Source organism: Rattus norvegicus, chromosome 1, assembly GCF_036323735.1.
Source record: "Rattus norvegicus strain BN/NHsdMcwi chromosome 1, GRCr8, whole genome shotgun sequence".
Taxonomy (NCBI): Eukaryota; Metazoa; Chordata; class Mammalia; order Rodentia; family Muridae; genus Rattus; species Rattus norvegicus.
In genome coordinates, this window is record NC_086019.1 from 196,899,375 (window position 1) to 196,924,928 (window position 25,554).

The 25,554-nt window shown below is 52.0% G+C and overlaps 1 protein-coding gene and 1 long non-coding RNA gene across 4 annotated transcripts in view; one reads left to right on the plus strand and one right to left on the minus strand.

Moving 5' to 3' along the window:
- Window positions 1-25,313, plus strand: part of Lhpp (phospholysine phosphohistidine inorganic pyrophosphate phosphatase) — a 91,172-nt gene extending 65,859 nt beyond the window's left edge. For all 3 annotated transcript variants that reach the window (XM_063267904.1, NM_001009706.1, XM_063267905.1), the window contains one exon: window positions 24,400-25,313. In XM_063267904.1, coding sequence (XP_063123974.1) covers window positions 24,400-24,411 — 12 coding nt within the window. In that variant the 3' untranslated portion in view covers window positions 24,412-25,313. The remainder of the gene's footprint in view (window positions 1-24,399) is intronic.
- Window positions 1,839-24,400, minus strand: LOC120099945 (uncharacterized). The gene is made up of 2 exons (XR_010061153.1): window positions 17,837-24,400; window positions 1,839-15,321 (listed from the first exon to the last, which is right to left on the minus strand). It is a non-coding gene; the product is annotated as an uncharacterized LOC120099945 (long non-coding RNA).
- Window positions 25,314-25,554: the final 241 nt, after the last annotated feature.

The following is a 25,554-nucleotide window of genomic DNA, read 5'->3' on the forward strand; positions in this document are numbered from 1 at the left end:
GCATGAGGAGATTTGTGCATAAGAAATGCTGAGACCAACGGCTGGGCGGCTGGGCGGGTGGTGGTGTCTTACACCTTTGATCCCAGAAGTAGGAAGGCAGAGGTAGATGGGTCTCTGTGAGTTTTGAGGCCAGCCTGGTCTACAGAGCGAATTCCAGGACAGCCAGCACTACACAGAGAAACTGTCTCAAAACAAAACAAAAAGAATTTGCTGAGGACGGAAAGAACACCTCAGCCTCACAAGCCCGATGACCCAAAAATTCACACAAAGAAATGACATGCCATCTTTAATCCCAGCATTCCTATAGTGAGATGGGAGGTAGAGATAGGAGGATCAGCCCGAAGCTTGGGAACAGGGAGCCTGGGGTAGGAAGAGCAAAAACAAGAGCGACCTTGACTGAGAAACAGGGTGAAAGGGAAAAAAGGGCGGAAGGAAGGAAGCAAGACTGTAACCTGCGTGCGGAAGTAAGCAGGGCAGGGAGACTGTGGACAGCAGATGCTTAGGCTGACCAAGGACAGTGGCTGTGCTATGCTGCACACCTCAGTGTCCTGCTCCCTGCCTGCTCCCCGAGCCCGCTCTGCCAAGGCCTCTGTGCAATCACTGATTTGTAAAACCAGAGTACATGCCAAAGGAAAGTGTGGGTCCTGGCAAGCGGGCCATTTTCACCTTGTCTAGAGCATTCAGACCTGCTTTTCTGAATCGCCCGTTCTCTGCACACCCAGAGCTTTATTACAGGTTAACAAGGGTGACGTCTTGTGGAGACCTCACTGCTTGATGCAGCGCCGAAACAACAACAACAACAACAGAAACAACAGAGACAAACAAAAACAACCTGGCAGAACAGGAGTGAAAACACAGCTTTCCCAGACATGCATTTAAAGAAACAAACTGTCTGGAGCAGCAGAGCAGAAGTGCTAGTGTGGGGTGGGAGAGGTAGCAAAGGATGGTGGAGAGTCCCACCCGCTCAGCCCATCCTCAGGAACCAAACCCCACCCCAGGCCTCTCACATGGCCTGCCCCCACTTCCCCAAATTCTATCCCAGATCCCACTTAAGGTCTCCGCAGTCTGCTTCTACGTTCTACCCCAGACTTGCATGGGTGCAGGGACCTCTGGTGTCCCTACTGTACCCACCCACACAAGTCCCCTTGGACAGGGGACAAGCAAAGGATTGGGAGGTGCAGTGGGGCTGTTCAAGGTCTGAGGATGTGAGTGTGGAACTTTCCCCAGAGGAGGAGCATCCCACGGACAGAGGCCTGTCTTCCCAACTTCTCTCAGGTTCCAGCCTTCCAGGCTTTGTCCTCCACTCCATCAGCCGTGCCTGGGTAGACTGCGGTGACACCAACCACAGCCGAGTCTCGGTGTGCTTGGCCACAGGTACTTAGCCAGATGTGCTCCATTCTGTAAAGGTGATAAAACAAATCCTGTCCTAGGCTTTGCATCTTGAAGATAAAGAAACAAAATATTACATCTACTGGGTGCTACTGGACATTGGCCACCTTATTTAGGAACTGCAGGCCTTGGGCAGAAGGTACCATTATCCTCCCCAGTTTGGGTCCACAGAGAGGCCATAGCTGCAGAGGGGGAATCCTTGCTGTGCCAGGAGAACAACTGGATGGGCCAGGTGATCTCTTGCTCCCAACCATCACAGTCAGTTGTGTACCTCCAGGCAGCCTCAGACCAGCCTGCTGGGCATAGGTAACACCTTCCATCCCCAGGCCACCAGCCCTGTCCCCCAGCCATACAGCAGGCCCTCTCCTAGAATGAGCCCACCCTGAGATTTTACTGAGTGTCTTAGTTAGGGTTTTACTGCTGTGAACAGACACCATGACCAAGGCAAGTCTTACAAAGGACAACATTTAATTGGGGCTGGCTTACAGGTTCAGAGGTTCAGTCTATTACCATCAAGGCATGAACATGGCAACATTCAGCCAAGGCATGGTGCTGGAGGTACCTAGAGTGAAGGCTGCTAGCAGAATACTGGCTTCCGGGCAGTTAGGATGAGGATCTTTAAAGCTCACACCCACAATGACACACCTACTCCAACAAGGTCACACCTTCTAATAGTGCCACTTCCTGGGCCAAACATATATAAACCATCACATTGATCCAGAGGAATAGTGATTAGCTTCCTAAACAGTCAAACCTTCTTGTGGTATTCGGGCTTCTGAGGCCCCAGGTAGCCTGTCCCCAGTGACCATCCCTGTAACTGGGTAGTCACTTAGCACTGATGTGAAGATGGACTTGGCTTTACCGCATCCCTCATAGATGTGTACACGCACATGAACAGAAATCCACATGTGTACATACACATGTACACTCCCTGCCTCCTTCTCAGTATGGGCATCTCTTCAGGGTGATGTCTCTCCCTCTCCCAATGTAGACTGTCCCGTTCCCATACCACCACTGTCCTTATTCTGTGTGTGGTGGCCCTAGGTGCTGAGTTTCCTAAGATGGGCCCAGCCCTTCTTGGTCACAGCCAGACACATGGAAACTTCCTGTTTGCCCAGATGAAGGATGACAGATGACACCAGGACTCCAGAAATACACCATAGGGCTCTTCCCCACCTGCTTTTTTCACAGTCCAACAGGCCCCTCCTGGAGGCTAGAGATGGCCAGTGTCAGAAGCCCAGAGGCCTCACCAGAGTGGCCTCTGCTCAAAACTAGGCCTCTAAGCCTTGAGGCAGGAGGCTAGCCCATGACCAAGTTATTCTTCTTCTGCCAGACAATGTCCAGGTTCTACTGTCCTTCCAGCCTCAGCTAGTGGCCACCACTTCTACCCACCCTGGTGCCTGGGCATCTGTAACAGGCACAGAAAGTATCCCATGAACCTCTTAGCATGGTGCTATAAGCCTCCTGATAGATGAGCAGAGCTTAAGGCAACAGGGTTGAGGAGCGCTGAGGGCGCCAGGCTTGGGGCCTAGGGATCCACCGTGGACAAGGCTTCTTCAGACTCACAGGCTCTACATGGTTACCAGAATTCACAGTGAGGCAGCTCTGAAAGGAAGGACCCAGGAAACTGGAGGAGCTATAGGACAATGGAACCCTCAGGAAAGACAGGCCCACATCTACACCATATGGTTATGACCTGAACTTCTGTCCCTGGAGCCTGGTGGCACAGGTCAGAAGGATCTTCTTGTAAGAGGGGCTATCGCTAATAAGGTCGGAGCAGTGCCTGTGTGGCCTGGTGGCCAGCAGCGCTCAGTGGGGCACTTTGCTTTGGTTGTGAGCTTGAAGAGTTCCTAGCATTACCAGGTGCTGTCACAGCTCTGACACTGTCCACCCTCAGGGTATCAGAGTCCTGGAATGTGGACCAAGAAGGTTCCCAGGAAGAGTCACTGGGGCAGAGGCTTCTGTGGGTAATAAATATGGGAAATACTGGAGGCTTTAGGCTAATGGGCCTGAAGGTCCTCTACCCCTAAGCTCCTGCCCCCAGGCTGTTCTAGTCACTGCCACTGTCGGCATCAGGGTGTCAGCAAACAGCAAACAGCAGGCTTGGAGATGGGCAAGACAGGCTGTGTTATCCTGTCCTCCCTACCCCATCCCATCCAGATAAGGAACTTGTCCGTTACCCTTTTTCCAAGGGCATGCCATAGGCCCCCGGTGTCATCTGCTGCCAGCAGCTCTCCCAGCTCTGGCGAATGTGAGTCACTCCTGCAGACAGTCAATCTCGGGGGAGGGAAAGGCAGTGCTGCTCTGAGCACCAGCCAGTCTCCCTCGGTTGTATTCACACAGCTTGGTGCCAACAGGCCATACATAGCACCTATTCATTTCCAGGCCTGGCACATCTTGAAATCAGTGTTTCAACACACTGCTGCCCCACAGTTGTATGCCAGGCCTTCGTGGGTAGGCATGGGGGTGGATTCCAGGCTTTCACTGTTCATGTGTATAAAAAAAACACACCACAAGAAAACGAACTCTGAAAAAGGTCATGAGGTTTTTTGAGCAGAGTTGGGCTGATGCACACCCATACACAATAATGGTAATAAATCAGTTGTCCTCACGTACATGTCTTGTCTAGATTCTGGGCTCATGTGCCTGGGCCCATGTAAGCAGAATACCGTGTAAGCAGTGAACTACTGTCACTGCTTGTAGTAAGTTTCAAAAGTTGGTGAGCATGAATCTTCACTCTTTGTATGTTTTCACGGTTTTGCGCCTGGGTTGGGTCCTTGGCAATGTTGTGTAAATTTTAGAATGGAGTTGTCAGTTCCTGTGAATCCAGCTGGGATTGTATTAATCTGTAGCTTAAATTGGGGGATGTTGGAGACTGTGTTGCTGTCACAAAACACCTGAGACTGGACAGTTGCTAAAGGGGAGAAATAAGTCTCCTCAGTTCTGGAGCAGGGAAATCCAAGGTAAGGGTGCTGCACGATTTAGTGTCTCCTGAGGCGTGTCCTCTGCTTTCAAGATGTTACTCCTCTCTCTCTCCTCAGAGGGACGAACAGAGCGGGAGAAGGGTCTGGATGCTTACTTCCAGCCTTTTCATAAAGTCACAAATAGAGTCCCAAGAGCCCCGTCCTTTAATGCTATCACATTGGCAAGTAGGTTTCAACCCACAAGTGAGGGGACATTCAGACTATAGGGAGGGCACCACTGTATTAGGTCTCCGCATCCATGAGGATGCCTTCATGTTCACTTAGATCCTCTTTAGTTATTTTAACAGTATTCTGTGCATTCCGGAGTGTAAGCTCTGCACTTCCTGTGCTAAACTTGCTGCTGTTTTACCATCCTTAAATTTTCCATTGCGTGTGTCTGGGTGTGTGTATGGTATGTGTAGGTGTGTGGATGGGCATTCGCATGACTGTGTGTGTAAGGGCAGAAACCAGAGAAGGACATCGGGTGTCCTGCTCCATCACTCTGGACCTCTGAGACGGTCTCTCACGGAACCTGGAGCTAGGCTGGCAGCCAGTGAACCCCGCTGGTTCTTCTGTCTCCACCACGCGCATGGAGGTTACACGTGTGCACCAGCACAGTCAGCTTTTAAGTTGCCAGGAAGTCAAGTTCTCTTACTGTGCCATCTCTCCAGCCCCTATTTTATTATTTCTGATGTGGTTTTAAATGGAATTGGATCGCTGTTTGACATGGTTCTATTTTAAAAAGAGAGTAATTTTTTTTTATATTTTCTTACTTTTGGGGTTGGGGGGGGGCATGTGTACCATAGCATTACATATGGAGGTCAGAGGACAGCTTGCAGGGGTGGGTTCTCTTCTTTTGTCATATGAGTCCCAGGGATCAAACTCTGGCAGTCTGATTTATGACAGGCCTTTACGCTCCGAGCCATCTTTCATAAGGCTAAGGTACAGAAAGTGCAAGGTATCATGGCAGACGAGGGATACTCAGGGCTGCTTCCTTCCTTTCTGTGTTTGTGATCAGTAGAGAAGGAGGGGACATCTGTGAGACAAGTCAGTTCTCTCTACTGGGAGCCAGTGGGCAGAGAGCAGAAGTGACCGTCCTTCCTGATGCAGGGGACAGAATTAGAGGGAATAGCCTGTTCCCTACTACAGCAGGTTTGAGTCACGGTCAGATACAGATAGCAGGGCAGCCCCATTCTGAAGGGCGTCCTAGAGTCATGGGGAGAGGACACAGACTGGCCCTACCTGGCCCGTGGACAGACTGCTACCTCATGGAGAGTGTTTGCTGGGTAACATGGGATCCAGCAGTGTCACCTTCATTTGTGTGTGGAGAACATGACGATGTAGGCTCAGAGAGGAGCAGGCTCTCGGGAGGCAGAGGAAGGCTCACGGAAGCCTACTGGCAAAGCAGACACAGTGTGCCTGTAGACCTCTGGATGCCTTGCTGTTATTACATATTTTAAAAGCTCAATTTTTTTTATAAATTAGAATTTGCAAACCAGCTGGGCGTGGTAGCACATAACCCCAGCTCTCAGGAGGAAGAGGCAGGCAGATCTCTGTGAGTTTGAGGCCAGTCTGGTCTACAGAGTGAGTATTAGGATACCCACGGATATTATACAGAGAAGTCCAGTCTTACAAAAACAAAATAAATAAAAAGTTTGCAAACCTGGGCATAGTGGGTCACACCTATAATCCCACTCAGTAGTCAGCCTAGGCTACCAAATAAAACCCTGTCTCAAATAAAATAAAATAAAATTAAATTAATCAATTAGTTTTAGAGGCTTGCTCACTTGATTAAGTTATTCTGTTTTATTATCATTGTCTTAGATGTTGACTTGCTTTACGTTTGTGGGCACAGGCACATTTACATGTGAACACACATAAGTCACTGTCACATGGAGTCTTTTAACCACTAAGAGGAAGTTGGAGGCTATCAGATTCAAGTGGCTGTGCCTGAAGTGTGTCAGCCAGTTCTGGGGTGGGGGAGGGGAGCTGATATGTCATCCTGACACTTCCCAGGGTGTTCCCACCTCCTGTCCTGCTTTCAAGCTGCTGCATCTAATCATTGTCACCACACATGCAGCTGGAGAGAGACACACACAACTGGTCCTTGCTAGCTGGTACTACTGTGTGTGACCCACTTGACTTGTGTTCTCATGAGGAGTGTATGGTGTGATGACCTTCTAGGGGTGAAACTGGCTTCAAGAATAAAGACAGTTGCAGCTAGGTGGTGGTACGTGCCCTTAATCCCAGCACTTGGGAGGCAGAAGCAGGTGGATCTCTGAATTTGAGGCCATCATAATCTACAGAGTTCTAGGCCAGCCAGGGCTACACAGTGAAACTGGTTTTGAGAAGTGGGGGAGGGGAGGGGAGAAGACAGACACAGACATACTCTGGGACTCCATGACTCTCAGGAAGGCTCCGGGGTGACTTTCACCTCCATCTCAAAGGGCCTTAGCTAGGTGTCTCAACACCCCTGTGGGGGAGACCACAAGGGTCTGGAGGTAGGGAGTTCATCCCAAACTGGACCTGTGTTCCTAACCTCTGGCACCTGGCCTCTCTCAGTATTGCTCCAGAGCACTGGGTATTTGCAAAGCTACCAGTGAGCCAGCTGTAATAGCCCATTGCAGTTGGCACTCAGAGATCGTTTGTGCCAACTGTCACTCCTCCAGCCTGGACCTAGAAGGGTGGTCCCTTGTCGGTGCATTGGAAGTGTCTATGAAGGCCGGAATACAGTAGGCCTTCCTCTCTGGAGAGACTTCCTGAGCTGCTTTTACACAGATATGTCTACAACTGGTCACACAGACATGCCTGTATCTGAGGACTCCAGCTCTATAAGGAGCTGAGGCCCAGCTCCCTAAGGCTGCTTTCTGAGAGCTCCCTGGCCAGAGCTCACCCTGTCTGCTTCCGCACTGATCCTGAGCAGAGTGAGGGGCAAAGGGCAGTGTTGACCATCCTCCTCTGAGCGTGTGGTGGTCGCACTGCTCTGTCCTAGGTGGAGGAAGGAAGAGCAGAGGTTAGCAATGTCATTCCCTTGACCAGCTGGGTTGGTTATCCATAAGCACAGACTAGACATAAATTGTGCTTTTCCCCAGCAGAACAACCAAGGAGGACTGTGCAGTGATCTCATGGTGTCCTCTGTGAAATAAAGAGAGGACAGACTTGTCACCCTTAAGAACCAGTGTTCTAAACAGCTCTAGCCAGACCCTCGCAAAACCCTCCTGCCATCATGAGACAGTCTTGAGACAGACGCTGCACGCAAAAGCACATGGACTCTTCTGTATCCAGCTACTCCCTGTCCCAGCATGTACCCCAAGTGCCAGCTTCTTATCTGTTCTAGACACAGAAACCATGGCTGCTTTGACAAGGCTACATGCTGCAGCCACAGGAAGCCCATGGTAGGTCCACAGGAGTAGATAGGGCTGTGTTCATGAGGGGGACGAGAGAGCAGCCGTGAAGACTTAGGAAGGTCAGAGCACTGGAGCCCCATCCAGCTGAGCTCCCATGATTGATGGCCTAAAATCCCCGTTCTCAGGTGTTTCCTTGATGTGTTTGTTAGTGGCTCAGAGCAAGACTCTGTTCTGTCTGCCCCCAGACTGCCCCATTGGCCTCTCAGCCTCTGGGGGACACATAACAGCCACAGAGCTACAATTGGCTCTGGGTCAAACCTCTGGGGTCCCTGGTGCCGTGGACTCTAAGACTGGAAGGCCCCTGCCCCCTGAGCTATGAATAGCCACATTGTGCCTCAGCCTGACCTGCGACTGGGCCACAGTTATTCAGCCTGGCGGAATCCAGAGGAACTGTCTGCCTGCCAGCTCCAGTTGTTTGACTTCATACTTCAAGGCCAAGTCCTTTCAGGAAAGTAGCACCCCCCTCCCCTGCTTAGGAAAATAGATGTGCAATTGACTGGCTCTGCAGGTTTTGAATCTGTCATTTTTTCCAGAGCAATGCTAACAACGTTCATTCACTGACACTCTGCCTCCCACTGACTCCTTCCCTCTCTTTCTGTCTCCCTCAATCCATTTTTCTCTTTCTCTTTTTCCCCATCCACCAGCAGCAGGAAGATATGGTGCATTTTAGGGTTGAGGTGCAGAACAAACGCTGGCTTTGCCTGCGGCCCGCGGCCCGTGGAGGAAAGCATCAATCCTGCATGTCCACAGGAAAGCACTGGGACCTCTCTTGTGGGCTGGACGTGGCTGGACGTCTTAATCGCCTGTGATGTTGTAGAAACCTAACCCTGTTACTAACACTGCTATGCACGTTCGGGCCCACACTGTCTGCAGATAGTGCTCTGTGGTCTTCTGGATGTGGCCGTGTGACTTTTGAAGATGGGCATAGGAAGGGCCTGATTAAGGGAGGCTTTCTCCCAAACTCAAGAACACTACCAACCCCAAATTCCCAGACATGGTCTAATTCTGGTATTGGTAATGGTGAGTGTGTCCAGCCTGCCCAGAGATGACCACCCAAGCTGTTAGGGGACTTGGTTAACCTTGCTTGAAACATCCAGAGCCCCTGCCCACCGCTACCTGCCCGTGCAGAGACTAAACTTACGTAACCAAAGCAGTAGCTTTAGGAGGCCAGGTATTCATCTGTCCCCACCACCCCACAGTAGGCTGGACACAGGGAAAGAGAATAAGGAGGCAGCAGGCCCAGCAGTGCCACTTCAGACATGGCCCTTTGTCTTGTAAGGAAAAGAGCAGATTCACAGCCAGCTAACAGAGGGGCAGGATGCACTCCCAGCCATAGCTGGGCTCGGCGAGGCAAGGCACTGATTCTAGGTAAGCAGCCTCTGGTCTCCTTACAGGAAGTAGGCTCCTTGCCCTAGACAAAAAAGGACTAACGTCATCGTTTTTTCTGTTTTTTTTTTTTTCCACCAGCCCCCAAACCCAGGAAATTGCTGCTTCCACATCTCTGTGTAGGGAGCACAGAGAGAGCCAGAGTCATCCTTCCAAGAGGTGGGGGAGTTTGCAGAATAGAGAGTACCTAAGTGCTGCTTGGGGGTGCAGATGTATTGATGTCAGCAGTTGGGGAACAAGAAGTGTTGGCATTCATGACATTCACATGAATGAATACATCCTGAGCATTTCATTAGGAGTAATAGAGACGGGGAGGCCCAGCCCCACACATGGCGAGCTGTCCCACTAGGTGTCCCAGAGCTGGGGCTCATTCACTGGTATAGGGTGGGGCTGGAGAGGACTCTATTAACCATGCCTCATGGGAAGGAGACGCACAGGGCCCGGCTCGTACCTGTGCTGCCCTGGACTCATCTGGACGCTCCAGGCTGTAGGCAGCCCAGGAAGATGTCTGGTTTGTGGACGGTGGGATCCAGAGACTGGAAGGACGCACAGAAGCAGCTGTACCTGCTGGTTCCTGCCTCTGCCTGCTCCGGGTCTGTCCGTTTTCTCTTAGTTTCTCTTCCTCCCTTTCTTCTTTCCTTTATTCCTTCCTTCCACCTTCCCTGTGTCCCTCCCGTGTGAGCACGCACCGTCTTCCCTCACTTCCCATCTTATTCCATTGAGACGGGGTCTCGCGGAATCTGAGAGTTGCTGTTTCGCCTGAGCGGGCTAGGATGTCTATACCCACCAACAGGGTGTGGCCGTGCCAGGCATTTTTACATGGGTCCTAGGAGTTCAAACTCAGGCTCTATGCTTGCATAGCAAGTGTCCTACTCAGTGAGTCTCCAGCCTTCTACTTCTTTAAATTTAAATTTGGGGGCGAGGGATTTCATACATGAGTGCTGTACTTAACATCATCTCCACCTCTTTCCCTCTGCCAATCCCTCCCATGTTCTCCTTCCTTTTCATTCTCATGGGCCTTTTTTTCTATTGTTACCCACTCACTCACGTATTCTCACATTCTCTCTCTCTCTCTCTCGCGCACACACACACACACACACACACACACACACACACACACACACACACACATACACACACACATACACACACACCACTGAGTCAACTTAGTGTTGCTCTTCTGTATATGTTTAGGGCTGACCATTTCAGGCTAGATAACCCATCAGGGGGCTCATGGCTGATCCTTCCTCTAAGCCATTCAGGAGGGAAAGCCTTGTGAATCTCCCTCCACCCATGTTGGCATGTCCACTGGTGTGGTCATTGTGCGGGTCCTGGGTAAGTAACTATACTGTTGAGATTTCATGGGTGCAGCTTCCCTCTCATATCCAGAAGACACCATCTAGCAGCAGATAATCTGGTCCTTGGGCCCTAACAATCTTTCTGCCCCTCTGCTGTGCTGCCCCCTGAGTCTTAGGTTTAGGGGTGGCATTATAAATGCATCAGTTTCATCTGGGCATCCAGTGGTCTCTTCTCTATATTGTGATGGGTTGTGGCCCTTCATTAATTGTCTTCATGTAGGGGTTTGGGATTTAGCTCAGTGGTAGAGCGCTTGCCTAGGAAGTGCAAGGCCCTGGGTTCGGTCCCAGCTCCGAAAAAAAGAACCAAAAAAAAAATTGTCTTCATGAACTGCAAAATGAAGCTTCTTGATGAGGGCTGAGGGCTGAGCACTATACTCACCTGTGGGCATAGGGGTAAACATTTAGAATACAGTTAGAGGGTCTACTGGTTTAAGAAAATGGCAGTAAACCACTGAACTGAGAATAGGTCCCCCGTTGAAGGAATCAGAGAAAGAACTGGAAGAGCTTGAAGGGGCTCGAGACCCCAAAAGTACAACAATGTCAAGCAACCAGAGCTTCCAGGGACTAAGCCACTACCTAAAGACTATACATGGACTGACCCTGGACTCTGACCCCATAGGTAGCAATGAATATCCTAGTAAGAGCACCAGTGGAAGGGGAAGCCCTGGGTCCTGCTAAGACTGAACCCCCAGTGAACTAGACTATGGGGGGAGGGCGGCAATGGGGGGAGGGTTGGGAGGGGGACACCCATAAGGAAGGGGGGGGAGGGGGATGTTTGCCCGGAAACCGGGAAAGGGAATAACACTTGAAATGTATATAAGAAATACTCAAGTTAATAAAAAAAAAAAAAAAAAGAAAAAAGAAAATGGCAGTAGTAGCTAGGTTCTCCCCTAGAGTCCATGACCTCTCCAGCAACAGGTAGCTGGCTAGGTTACAATACTATGTTTGTTTGTTTGTTCATTTGTTTGTCAAGGCAGGGTTTTCTTTGTGTAGCCCTGGCTGTACTGGGACTCATTCTACAGACCAGACTGGCCTCAAACTCAGAGATCCTCCTGCCTCTGCTTCTGCCTCTGCTTCTGCCTCCACCTCCCTAGTGCTGAGATTGAAGGCATGTACCACCGCCGCCGCCGCCGCCGCCGCCGCCGCCGCCGCCGCCGCCGCCGCCGCCGCCACCACCACCCAGCCAATACTGTTTTTTTTTTTAGTTGCTACCTCTGTAGTTGATTTGAGACCCTCTGCTCTTCTATCTCTGCTGGACTCTGGTGTTATAGTTTCCTTTTCCGCCCTGCATCAGCCTACCTCCGACTTTGATCTTGGCATAGATTTTGGGCTGAGCTGCACAGGGGTTCCACTGAACACCCAAAACAGCTTTTCCCTCTCACCTCTGATCTTGGGCTAACAGCCCTCCCAAGAGTCCCTGGAGACAGTTACACTGCCATGTTGGTAGGGACTATTTAAGATGGCCACAGGTGCATCCCTGTCCTCCCCACTAGGGACCATACCTGAGACACATTTCTCTAGGAGAATAAGCAGATTAAACGAGGCAGGAAGCCAAGTGGGCAGAGAGCGGAAATGAGCCCTGTGGACGCTAGCGCACAGCAGAAAGTCTGGGACGAATGTACTGAGGACCTGACACAGGGCAGGCCCAGAGAGGCTGGTAGATGGTGTGACCATTCCTCACCCAGGAAGAGCTAGAATGGGAGGTGCACCTGGGCCTGCTTCCTAGCGACCACTCCCTACAACATCCTGTGTCATCCAGCCACTCAACAAGCCCTGGTCGCCCTCAGATCTCGGCAGAGCTGACCCCTAATATGCCAAGCTGAAGGTTAAAGAGGGCCTTTGCTTGCAACACCCGTGGAGGGAGCCATCGGGGACGGAAAGAGGAAGCCAACCACTGGGGCCTTCCAAACTCAGGGGAAGCCTCAACCTTGAATCTTGAGCCTTTTACAACCCATTTGCCTCAAACCCTTTCCCAACCTTCCATTTCCCTGGCAGCCTTCTGAGGGTCATGGAGCCCTCTGTTGTCATGCACTCCCAGCAAACAGTGGGCAGTGGGAGATCTCAGAGCAGGCTCCTTTGGGCTGGCCTTTGGCTTCCTAGGCACAGTGGGATGGTAGTCAGGGCCTCGAGGGTCAAAGTTGCATTGGGTAAATGCTCCCTGGAGCAGCTCAGCCTCCTGGTCAGAGATGAAAACTGGAGAAAACGAGATTCTGTCCAGGAGCCATCTGGGCAGCCAGCCAGGAGCCCAGGCAGCTTGGACAGGGTCTCACATGGACACAGTTGGCCCAGTGTGGGGCACACTGCCTCAGGCGGGCTGGCTGCTGATTTACAAGCTGGCTCTCCTGGCCTGTGATTAAGGAGGCAGTTTAGTTAGCTTTTGGGGGAGTCCGGTACAGGAGGTGTTAAGTAGATGTGGGTAGGACGCTGGACTCGTACCTGCTCCCTCTGGGGCTGCCTCAGTTTCTTCATCTGCACAGAGTAATCAAGGGAAACCACACAACTCTACCTGACCTCGTATACATACAGGAGTGGCTAGGGAAGGGATAGAGGGCATCCTTCCTATTCAGGCCCTCACCTAGGGGTGGCAGGGAGGTTCATGTGTTCAAGGCCTGGCTCTGACCTCTCAGGTACAGTCCTCCTAGGGGACCCCGCCCCCGTCTTGGCCTCAGTTTCTCCACTTGGGTGACTTCACCATAGAAACTCTGTCAGGTTTGGGGGCTTGATAGATTTTTTTTGTCTGGTTATTTCCAGTATCAGGGCTATGCTGGGACCTGTGTGCCCCGTGCTAGCCCCCTGACCTGAACTCTGAGTGTTTTATCTGCTTCTCTTTGGTGTATGACTTGAGGTTTCCTTGAGGCGCTATGCTGAGCTACCATGATGTTGGGCACGCCCACTCGTTGGAACTCTATCCGGAGGGCGGTGGGTTGGGACCTTGTGACACCTGCTGCAGCCAGTGGCAGGGCAGAGGGCCCTGTGCCCAGGTGGCCTGTGTGTTTGATAGCATATCCCTACATCAGGGTTACCTGGTCTGACCCTGTCTGTAACAGTTGGATGTGGTCTACAGAGCACATGGCATCTGCTGTGCCCAGGCAAGTATTTGCTCTCAGGGCCAGCACTAGCTAGCCTTGTTTCTCCTGGGGTTGTCAAGTCAGAGATTCAGAAGGGACTGGTTGAGGCTAAAGAATAATCTTGCTAGGTGTGGTAGCACACTCCTTTAATCCCAGTACCCAGGAGGCAGGCAGATCTCTGTGAATTTGAGGCCAGCCTGGTCTACATGGTAAAGTCTAGGCTAAGACCCTGTCTCAATTAATAATAATAACAATATTAGCCATTGTCGTTGCCGTCGTCGTCGTCGTCGCTATCGTTGTCATCATCATCATCTTCATTTTCATCATCATCTTCATCACTCTTCAGCCTGATACTTTTTCGGGGGAACAGTGGCAATGTGGAACGGAGGAAACACTGTTCTCACCGTGTACTTTCCTAAGACAGTACCACTGCCAGCAACAAGGGGCTTAAGTGTGCATTCACAGTGGCCTAGTTGGGACAGTTGTTAATTTCTGAATCTTTGTAGCTGTGGTCTGTAACTTTAATATTTTTAAACCTTACTTTTCATGATAGTTCTTAAACGTTTTAACCTCCCTGCTAGCCCACCACCCACCAGAGGTAGTGGGAAAGAAAGGACACAGGGAAGTGGACCTGTTTAGAAAGGGTCTTTGAAGCAACTTCCGTCTGTGCTGTCTGGAAATCAGCAGTTGAGTTCACAGGTTCACAGGTTCACAGTTCACAGGTCAGCAGGCAGTGGCAGCTCAGTCCAGTCACCAGCTGATACACCAGCATTTGGGTTTGGAAGAGTCAGGTTAGCAAACATGAATCAGCAGCAGTGAGAGGTACTACCTAGCAGAGACAGCCAGGCCTCAGCCTCAGCTTAAGTCTGCAGGAGGGACCAGCAGGAACACCAGAAGTTCCTAGCTGTGCCTCTCTCGAAGAAGCAAAGATCAGTGAAGACTCAAAACCCACAAGCTCTGCCCAGCTAGCTGTACCAGCAAGCCTAGCTCTGTGTCTGTCACTCCATGGAGTCCTATTTATACCCTCTAAACATCACGTGTCCCACACGTGCCTTGCCTCAGCATGTGCATCCAGTCAGCCCGAGTCCTTGGAAGCTGCCAGGAAACTACAGCACACCACCAGAAGTTTGCGTTTCTCTCTATGGAGTCCTGACAAATGCAGCTCTGTAAGGTGGACCAATACATGTGTGTCATTAGCAAAGAATCCTGAGTCACGTGTCCTTTCACGTGCATGCTTTAGCAGAACATTCTCCCTCCTGTGTCTGCTTCAGTGAAACGTTCCTTTCCGAGTCTGCCTTAGTCTTTCACCTGTGTCCACTTCAGGAAGATACTCCTTCATGCATTTGCCCCAGCAAAACACCATCCAACACAACTGATCCTCCAAAAGAGCCCTTAAGTTTCCACTTCAGTGGTCCTGGAATGTTTACCTCTTGCCCCCTCCTCCTGATCCCTCTTCAGAGTTGTATAGTATTCTACCTGGCAAATACGTTGCACTAGACTTACCCTGCCACAAGTGGTGCCCTCTGTGCTGTGGACCGTAGGGCATGAGATACCCTAAACATCCTTGTAATTCTTTAGCACATTTGTCCTCTAATTCAGCAAGCTTTGACCAAGAACTTTCCACAAACCAAACCCCATGTTGCTTTAAGATTAACTCTTAGCAAAGATATCCAGACCTGAGGTAGCAGCACGATGTTCCTTTCGTGGACTTAAATCCTCGAGTGTCACTCCAGCAGAGATGCTAGTGAACCTGAAATGAGAGGGAGGTGAACCCTCGTGTCCCTGGGTAGGGTGGAGTCACAAGCAATCCTTCTTCCATCCTGCTATCAAGGCTGGCTCAGCTTGTCACTCATCGGCAGCCTTAGTTATTCCCACATCAGTGCACCTCAAGGGGGCAGCTTGCTTAGGGCAGGGTTTGGCCCAGGCTTTGTGGAACATGCCATTGCCTATATCACCTAGAGGCTCCTGTGTCCTGTGTCCCCCTTGGGTGCTCTGACTATCAGGATCCCCTGTTTATTGCTCCTCAGTGGAGCAGATGTGATAGAATCAGAGACTGCTCCAGCAGAAGTTCCTGGAGAGCCAGGAGGTCAGGAAGCCAGTTTCTAAGCTCCAGTTACCCGTGCACAGAGTAGGAACTCCCAGGCAGCAAGCAGCATGCTCACCGGCAGTGAGCCCTGTGAAGGGGGTTGGGAGGGAGGAGTTCACTAGGACCAGAATGATCAGGACAGAGGTCCTAAGTATAAGCACCACTCTGCCACCTGGTATTCTGGGAAGGTTGTTTTCAGGAGTATCAGTGCCCCCTCCCAGGGTGCCAAGCCCCCGGTGGCCTCACTTCTATGTACTAACAGGGTCCCTGGCTCAGTCACTGGGCTCTGTCCATGGCAATAAACGTAACTCTAGGTCCTCCAGTGGCAGGATTCAGTGATGCTAACCAGCTGCAAGACCAGGGAGGATACCCCCTCTCCATGCCTTTGTTCTTCAGGTACCGCCATGAAGACTCAGAGCTTAGGGGTGCAGCCTCAGGAAGCTGGTTCGAGGAGGGGGAGGGCAGAGTAACTTTTCTGAGAGACCCTGAGTAGGTGGACACCTGGCCCTGTGCCCTGGGTGTGGCAAGTACAGATCTCTCAGGGGCTCAACTGTTGCACTGAGCAAGGGCTGGGCCCAGCGTGTTTAAAGCCAGACACACACACCAGGTACTTACCACGTTTTCATCAAAACACGAACAGCTGTCAGAGGTTCCTCTATCCCAAGCCAGCTGCCAGCCCCAATAGACCTGCTTTTGCTAGCCTTTAGGAAACCGTTGCTCATCACCTCACAGCTCAGTCCTGGACCCCATGGGATCTAGACCAGGCTGCATATGCTTCTAAGCCAACCTCGGAACACCGGTTCCATGACCCTGGGCAGTCCACTTACTGTTTCTGAACCTTGGTTTGTCAACTGCAAGGTGGGCCTCTTCTCAGCTCAGTTACGTAGAGAAAGGAGGCTCTGAATGTTGGTTTGCCCAAGGATATGTGGATGAAAAAGCCAGCCTTCTAGGAACTCCTATGTCCCAGTGTGCTGGTAGAGGACTGAGAGCAGGGCAGGGCTATGACTGATACCAAGAAGGTCTAGAAGACCGGAGGATGCTCAGTTTAGGTGCCATGGGCATAGAGTGGGTACCTAATGAAGGAGGGGAGGAATGGGAGTCGGGAGGGGTCAAAGAAGACTGCCTGGTTGGACATGGCGTGTTTCTTGGGGATTGATTGCTTCTCAGTCAGAGCTTTGCAGGGTAGGTTGGAAATGCATGTGAGTGAAGGGTGCCTAGCATTAAGAATGAGCAAGAGGGGGCTGGAGAGATGGCTCAGTAGCTAAGAGCACTGACTGCTCTTCCAGAGGTCCTGAGTTCAATTCCCAGCAACCACATGGTGGCTCACACCCATCTGTAACAGGATCCGATGCCCTCTTCTGGTGTGTCTGAAGAAAGGGACAGTGTGCTCATATGCATTAAATAAATAAATAAATTTTAGAAAGAGAAAGAAGAGGATGAGGAGGAAGAGGAGGAAAAGGAGAGGAGGAGCAGGAGGAAGAGGAGGAGCAGGAGGAAGAGAAGCAGGAGGAGCAGGAGGAGGAGGAGGAGCAGGAGGAGCAGCAGCAGCAGCAGCAGCAGCAGCAGCAGCAGCAGCAGCAGCACAGAGTCAGGCCTGGTGGCACACACCTTTAATCCCAGCACTAAGAAGGCAGAGGCAGGCAGATCTCTGAGAGTTTGTGGCCAGGCTGGTCTACAAAGTGAGTTCCTGGAAGCCAGGACTACACAGAAAGACCCTGTCTCAAATAACACAAAACAAAGAACAAGCCATAGAGAAAGGTAGAGGGGAGACGGGAGCCATTGGCCTTGTTCCCTTGCATAGCTGCCTACAGTCTCAGCCCACTAGTAGGTACACCAAATTGCTCAAGAGGGCAGATTGTAGCTTCTAGCTTTATTTTTTTTTTTTTGTTTTTTTTTTTGTTTGGCCTGGAACTCACTATGTAGACCAGGCTGGCCTCAAACTCATAGAGATCTGCCTATTTCTTTTGGGATTAAAGATGTCTGCCACCATACCTGGCTGGCTTTCAGATTTGAAGGGTTCCTTATAGGTACCAACCAACCAGAAACTCCAAGGATCTTTGGTAGGTAAGTGACTTGAGGACACTCTCTCCATGCTCCAGCCACAGCCAGTGACTTCTAAGAGGACTCCTAGGACACCACCATCATACCAACAGCTGGTTCCTGCTCTGCCCATGCTCACCGTGCTGCCATCTGGGGTGTGTGGGAGCCTCACAGGAAGCTGTCCACTGTGGAGTCCATTCAGATGGGTCCCTGGGTTGGGTTCTGTCCGGTTGATGGGTGTCCTCACTATGAATTCATGCATAGGCCTGGCCACAGAGTGATCCTGAGCAGTAGGTAACAGTGACCATTGCGAAGCCCCTGTCTGGTTTCTGCTGCCTGCTGGATACGACCTTGTTCAGACCTGGTTCTTGGTCCCGCCGATTCTAAGGTGCCCTTGATGGCCCTTCCCAGAGGTCCCCAGCCTCCTGTCTTTTCAGCGTTCACAAGCTGTGGACTCTTTCACCTCATGGTCAAAGCTGTAAACACTGCTCAGCTGAGATTTGGCCCTGAGGTGGAAGGGAGGGGAGAGGTGTCCCTGCCACAGACATCAGGATCTGGCCAGAGGTCATCAAGCTCAGAAGTAACTCCCCGAGGAGCCACTCAGAGGAGCCTGGATCCAGGTTAGGTTAAAATGTTGCATACCAACTCAGCCATTACCACTGGGACTCTGGGCTGTCCCCACCCAACGCTTTGTTTCTTGTCCCTGGAGACACACGCCACAGTTGCATGGAGTGCTGGGCAGAGCTCTTGGGGATTCTCAGCAAGGTTTGTTCCCAGACAGGTGGAGAACCTCGTGGCCTAGAGTGCAGCTCATATACTGACTGACAATCTTCCCCCCACCTCCCCACAACCCAGGGCTGTGTGTCACATCATGGGGTCAGAGGTAATGAAGCAAAAGGTATCTCTGCTGTGAGGTGGAAGTTGGAGAGATCTGAGATACCAGCAGGCTTGGCTCCCAAAAAAGACGAGAAAAGGGCTTGGAGACCTACCTTCTACCTTCTCTGGATATTAATTCAATGCTCTGAAACCCATAGGGCAGAACACACCTCCACTAGATACAGCAGGGCTTCCTGATGTCTATGGGAAATCACTTAGAAGCCCTAGGGTCCAGGGGAGCAAGCAGGAGGCCAGGATGTCACATGCCCAACCAGCAGCCATTCCCCTGACCTTAGTCTGTGGCTCTTGAAAATGTGTAAGACCTCTGGTAACTTCCTGCCTCAGCTTACCTATCAGGGCTCAGTGCCCTTGAAACTGACTTGCTGGGGGAGACCCCTGATTCCTCCCAATTGAAGGACAAATCAACTTGGAATGGGCTCCAGGTTCTTGAGACACTGTCTGTCTCAGGGGAGTTTAGTTAGATGAGCCCTAACCCCACCATAGGTCTTCAGCTGTAGATGGAGCTGAGACCACCAGGGACCTCAGGGAGCCATGGGTCTAGAACAGGCAACATGACTCCTGCCTCTGGGCTGCATACCCAGCTTCCAACATATGCTGCCCACATGCACAGAGGGTGTGTCTTAGTTGTGGGCACAGGTCTCCACCCGACTCTTAGCTCTGCTGACTTGCTGACAGGTTTTTGCCCTGGTAGGGTTGGAGTACAAGTGAGAACAGCCAGCTGCAGCCCTGGGAAGGGGATGGAGCTGGGGCATGACAGTATTGGAGCTCATCTGGATAGTGCTGGGAGTCAGGGCTCCTGACCACTGTACAGAAGGCCAGCTAGGAGCTCTGCCCTCCTCCTCAGCCCCCTCACTTCCATGGAGAAGTGCAGGGGTTGGGGTTCAGGCTGGTTGGCTCTCACGGTGTATGGCATTTTCAGATGTACTCCACTTCTGCTGGGGTGTCTGGGGAAAGGGTGCTCCCACTGCAGAGCTAACTAGCAGAGCATTGGCAAGACATTGGGCCAGACCCTGCCACATTCTTGCTCTGTTGGGCAGCTAAGAGATGAACTTTTTGGTCACCTGTGTTGATCGGAACTCTGACTGCAAAGGAGGTACCAGCCATAGAAGATGTTTCCACTCCCGTTAGTGGCCAAGGAGCCATATGTCCTATGTGGTTTGAATGAGAATGGCCCCCATTGACTTACTTATTTAAATGTCTGGTTCTCTGTAGGTGGACTGTTTAGGAAGGATTAGAAGGCGTGGCCTTGTTGGAAGAGATGTGTCCCTGGGGGTGGGGTTTCAAAAGCTCAGGCCAGCCCCCCTGCACCCTCCCCCACCTCCATCTTGCCAATAAGATAGATAGATGTAAGCTCTCAGCTAATGGTTAGCACCATGCCTGCGTGCCTGCCGCCATAGTATCCACCATGATGATTACAGACTAACCTGAAACTAAAGGAAGCCCCCACTAAAGTGCTTTCTTTCTTTTATGTGCGGCTTAGTCATGGTGTCTCTCCACAGCAATAGAACATCAACTAAGACACCTCAGTAGGGGCCTCTTGAGGACTCTTTCAGGCCTGCCATTGACCAGCCTCTCTGGTTGGAGCTTGGGTGATGGCCCTGATGCTTGACATATGGTCAACCTTCAGATTGTTCCAGACCAATGAAGAATCCTGATGAAGCCTCGTCCATGATGGTTTCAGCTGGTGTCAGGTAGAAACATGGATGGAGATACAGGCTTCAGGCTGAGGGGTCCAAGAGTGTGTGCAGGCACATGAGGTTAAGACGTTCCATGAACTAAGGGCGCCGGGCAGGCCCAGCTCTTCAAGGGCTGTGACAGGAATAAATCCTTTGTATGTCACTGAGCTACACCAGACCTTGAGTACAAGTTCCAGAAAGGCCTTGGTTAAACAAGGACACGGGCTCCGTGGGAAGGATGTCTGCTTAAGTTTGCTTGTTATCAGTATGACCCAGGGTTTTCCCCAAGGGACAGGGCAGGCAAGCCCCAACTCCAGGAACACTCTTCTCTTACCCACCTCCAGAACCTAGTGTTATGACAGAACACAGAGGGAGGGATAGGAGGATATGCCTGAGATGGTGTCCAATGCCACTCACCCAGCTACATCACGGGAGATCACTGACCCTCAGGCCCCTGACAGCACAGGCTTCTTGTCTTCTCCTCTGCAACCCAGGAAACTGTCTTGACCATGTGTGTTGTAAGCCAGCAGCCAGCAGCCAGACAGCAGGAACCCTTTGTTTTGAATGCATGCTGTGGAGGGTGACCCCAATAGGCTTGAATTGATAGACCAGAGGAGGCAGATCTCCCAGTGCCGTCCTCCCAGCCGTTGCAGGAGCTGTGCTCTGGTGTCCAGGCTCCCCGGGTAGTTCAGATTCCCACTCCACCCACTCTCAAATGTAAAAGTGCCCTTTGCATCTGGCCCCTGAAGCGATACCCTCTGTCCCTCCGGCTGCGTCAGTGTGGTCTGAAGTTGGCATCGCCACCCCGTGGTAGTTCCCAGTTCACTGAATGTTCTTTCTCTGGGCACCTCAGGACCTGGCCTCAGCCACCAGGGGTGGACAAGAATGCATGCCCCCTCCCATAGTCATGAGAGCCCTGTCCTACCCTGTTCTTGGGGAGCAGGCAGTGACTGGGAGAAAGCAGGAGGGGGCACCCTGGCAGAGCTGCCCTGGAAGAGGTCCTGCCATCTGTGGCCCGGAGGTGGAAGTGGTAGGAGATGGTCCTTTATGAGCTTCTTTGCTTGGGTTCCTGTGCCATTTTCTTTTACTGAGTACAAAGCCCATCCCTGTGACACTGGCCGTGGGCTGTGTGCACAGAACCGCCTTGTTTCTGCCATTACTCAGTTGCTCCCTGCACTAAGCTCCCAGGGCATGTGGGGGAGGAATAGCTAATGACAGGCAGCACCCAGTCTCCCAAGCCCTTTGTTCATTCACTGGGTGACACTTGCTGGGTGCTGCTGAGGGCCAACCCTGCACCGGGGAACGCAGGGCAAGAAACTTATCCCCTCCTTCTAGGAAGCACTCCAGCACCTGCCATCATTGGCAGGTGAAGCAGGGTGTTGTCCAACCACAGTGGGACAGGAGACAGGCTCTGTGTAGCACAATCAGTCAGAAGTAGGGACTGATGAGTGGAGGCCTTCATGAAGGGTATGTAGGAGTTCCCGTGGAGCAAGTTTTAGGAGCATTCTAAAAGGCATGGTTGTTAAGAGATGATGCAGGAGGATTGCTGTGAGTTCAAGGTAGTCTGGGCTACCAAATGAGAATGTCAAAGGAAGGAAGGGAAGGAAGGGAGGAAAGAAGGAAGGGAGGGAGGGAGGGAGGAAGGGAGGGAGGGAGGAAGGAAGGAAGGCAGGCAGGCAGGCAGGCAGGCAGGCAGGCAGGCAGGCAGGCAGGCAGGAAGGAAGGAAGGAAGGAAGGAAGGAAGGAAGGAAGGAAGGAAGGGTGGGTGGTTTCTAAAGCTGAGCATGAACAATGGCTTCTAGGTGTGATAGTCTCAAGCTGGTGGCTGTCAGGTGGAGGGGTCTAGGCTGGAGCTCTGCTGTGCTGAGGGTCTAGGCTGTGGGCATTTGGGACAGTCAGCAGTTTATGCAAGGGAGAGGCCAGAGCAGGTGAGCATTTCAGGGGAACGTACAGACTGTCGGAGAGAGGGAAGGGGACTGGACTGAAGGTGATCCAGTGGAGGGTCAGGGCAAGATGGAAGGAACCTGTCTGGCCTGGGCAGAAAACACCCCTTTTCTCTTGTGAGGATTCCACCAGAGGACAGGATGGCAGCCATGCTGGTGGAAGCCCACCTGATCTTGCAGCTTTTGTGAGACCTACCATGGACTGCTATGCAGGGCAGAGAAGGCGTTCGGGAGGAATGCCTCTCCCAAGTAAGCCCTCAGACCCCAGACTCTGAACAGTACCCAGGTGAACCTGGCAAAGGCACTTCTGCCCCACTTCCAGCCAGGACCCAAGGCAGCCACAGACAGACATCCTGCGTCATCCCCAGGATGATGGTGAAAGCTGCCTGACGCCTTGGATCCTCTAACAGACTCCCTGACCTTCTGGCTACCTGTCATGCCCTCAGCCAGGCTGTTTCCTATCTTTCCAGCGCAGGCCCCACCTGTGAATGTGGAGCTAGGCTACTCCTATCACCCTTCCCTGTGGGAAGATGTCCCCCTGGTCCTTTCTAGCCCAGGGCCTTAGCAGATGGAGGGAGGCCTCTTCCCTTCATGCCAGTCGTTGTACAGTTGTCAGAATCCAGTCTATGTTGCCAGTCAATGGAATCACTTCCATCAGGCGGGGCGAAGTTTTGAGGAGGGCAATAATATGGCGGGTAGATATAGTTCCTAGGAAGTGTGAGTCAGGCCTGAGGTAATTCCAGCAGCTTGTCCCTCCGCAGTGGGAGGGTTGCAGAGACTGGCCCTCTTCCTGCCACACCCTGGTTGACTGCTTAATGTAGCTCCATGAAGCCCGGGGGGGGGGGGAGTGGAAAAGGGCTTTCTGGTGGCTAAGACCAGACTTGGGCTCCCAGCCCTGTCCCCCACATCTTCAGAGGACTGTGAAGATGAGCCTGCCTTACCTCCCCAATCTTGCTGTCTGCTTAGAGCCCATTCTGAATTCAGGACTCGGCCTCCTCGAGGGAGTCACAGGCACTGTCTGGGCTTTGGCCCTGGCCTCAAGAGTGTATTGTCCTAGTCAGACTGCAGGTACGGCTACTAATGGGTGAAGGGTTAGACGCAGTCCTGATCTTCAACATCCCAGCCAAAGAATGACTTTGCCAAGAGCCCTTGGTGCCCCTAACAGCAGCAGTGGCCGCAAAGAACTGAACAGTGCATGGTGCCCCCAGAGCATCGGGGAAGAGGGAGTTCTGATTCCCGCAGTCATTCCCCTAGTACCCTAGTCATTCCCCGCAGAGCTCATGTACCAGGCCAGCACCCCAGTTGCTAAGCAGGGTGCTCTCCTTGGCTCACACTTTGGCTAGAGGCAGATGGAGCCAAGACCAACAGTTACTCTGTCACAGAGTGCTGTGGAGTGGCTGACAGGGGGTGTCTGTGTGCCTCAGTGGGACTGCACAGGAGGCCTCAGCAGGAACCACACAGTGCAGAGAACATGGAGGTTCCTCAGAGTCAAGCCAGCCTACATGCTGGAAGGTAGCTTCATTGGAGCCAACTGGCAGTGGCTTTAGGAGGATATTATAGGGTCACTGGCTGCTAAGGTTTGAGTGTGGTTTGTCCCCTAAGGGCTCTGTGACAGAGGCTTGGTTCCCGAGGTGACCATATGGGAGTTGTTGAAACCTTGAATGGTTTGGTATCCAGGGGAAGGACACTGAGTTACTGTTCTCAGCAGTGTTTGGGGACGTTCCTTCTCTTCCTCTTCCTCTTCTTCCTCACTCTCCTCTCCCTCCTCCTCTTCCTCTTTTTCCTCTTCTTTCTCTTCCTTCTCCTCCTCCTTTTCAAGACAGGGTTTCTCTTTGTTGCCCTGGCTGTCCTGGAACTCACTCTGTAGACCAGGCTGACCTCAAACTCACAGAGATCTGCCTGCTTCTGCCTCCCGAGTGCACACCACGCTCAGTTTGCGGGTGGTTCTTGTGGACAGCAAGCAGGAGAACCTGCTTAGCAGTGAGTCCCTGAAGTTTAAGCCTGAGCCCTGAGTCACTCTTGCACCACGCGCTGTCCTTACGCTCTCTCTCTCTGAGGCCTAATGTAGGACTAAAGTTGGAACTACAGAAATGCCTCTTCTTTATAGTGTTGCCCGGGCTCTGGTACACAGTAATAGCAAGATGGACTGATATCCTGCTAGACTAACCTGTGGTCCTGTCCTCCAGGCCTGGCGATGAGCACCATCCAGAAGTGAGGGCAGATGGGTACGTGGACAACCTTGCAGAAGCCGTGGACCTGCTGCTGCAGCACATGGACAAGTGACCGGCCTTCCGAGACAGTGGACGAGGGCACCCACAGCTCCCGTACTCCATCGCTGCACCCTCTTCCTACATATTCCAGACCCCAGGCTACCCAAGGCTTTGCCGATCCTGACCCTTGCCCACTGCACTGGGCAGGTGCTGGAAGTTCTAGGATGCTTGTCCCTGGGCCAGAGCCAGCCATCCCCTTCCTCAGCCTCCCTCTACTGACTCCCTGTTAACATTCCTCCCTCCCTAGAGTCTGGGCAGAGGTTTGTTCCCTGCCTTTATGGCCTGCTCCCCTCCCTGGCACATGCCATGTTTCCCATAGTGACATTCAGGAAGAGACCCGTTAGACCTCCAGAAAATAAAACCCTCAGGCTGACAGGTCCCTCTGAGACTGTCTGAGTCTCTAAACTCCTTTAGCCACCTTTGGCACTTGGTCCTTTAATTGGCACCATTCAATTGGATCATGCATTGACTCCTCATTGAACTCTCTGATGTGAGGGACCTACAGAAAACCCAGAGCTGAGCCAGCCTGCCCACCACCCACAGCCCTATCTGGCTTCAGTCAGAGTGACTGATCAGACTCTGCCCCCTACCCCTGTCCTAGGAACCAATGCCAGCCCACTGTTCTTCCTGTTCCCCTGAGTTACCCAGACACAGGCTGGGGCAGCTCTCAGGAAACTGAAGATCAGCCTCCCATAGAGCAGAAGTGCCCACCTCTACAGTCAAGGGTGCAGGCACAGAAAGCACCTTAGAGTCCGGATGGACAGACTTGAATATGTTGTTTCCAGTGCACAGAGCGACCTAATGGCTCAATAAACTTGGCCTCAACAGTCCCCTTTGACTCAGCCTCTGTTACTAAGGGTCCAGAGTGGGTAGAGAGAATGCAGGCCCCAAACAGGGTCTTAGATTCTGATGCCACTGAACAGTAGAGGGGCAAGGCTACAGATCTTCTCCCCTGCTCTGACCCCTTTAAGAAATTAAGAAATGGAGACTGGCAGGGTGTGGTGGCACATGGCTTTAATCCCAGCACTCAAGTGGCAGAAGCAGGTGGGTCTCTAAGTTCAAGGCTAGCCT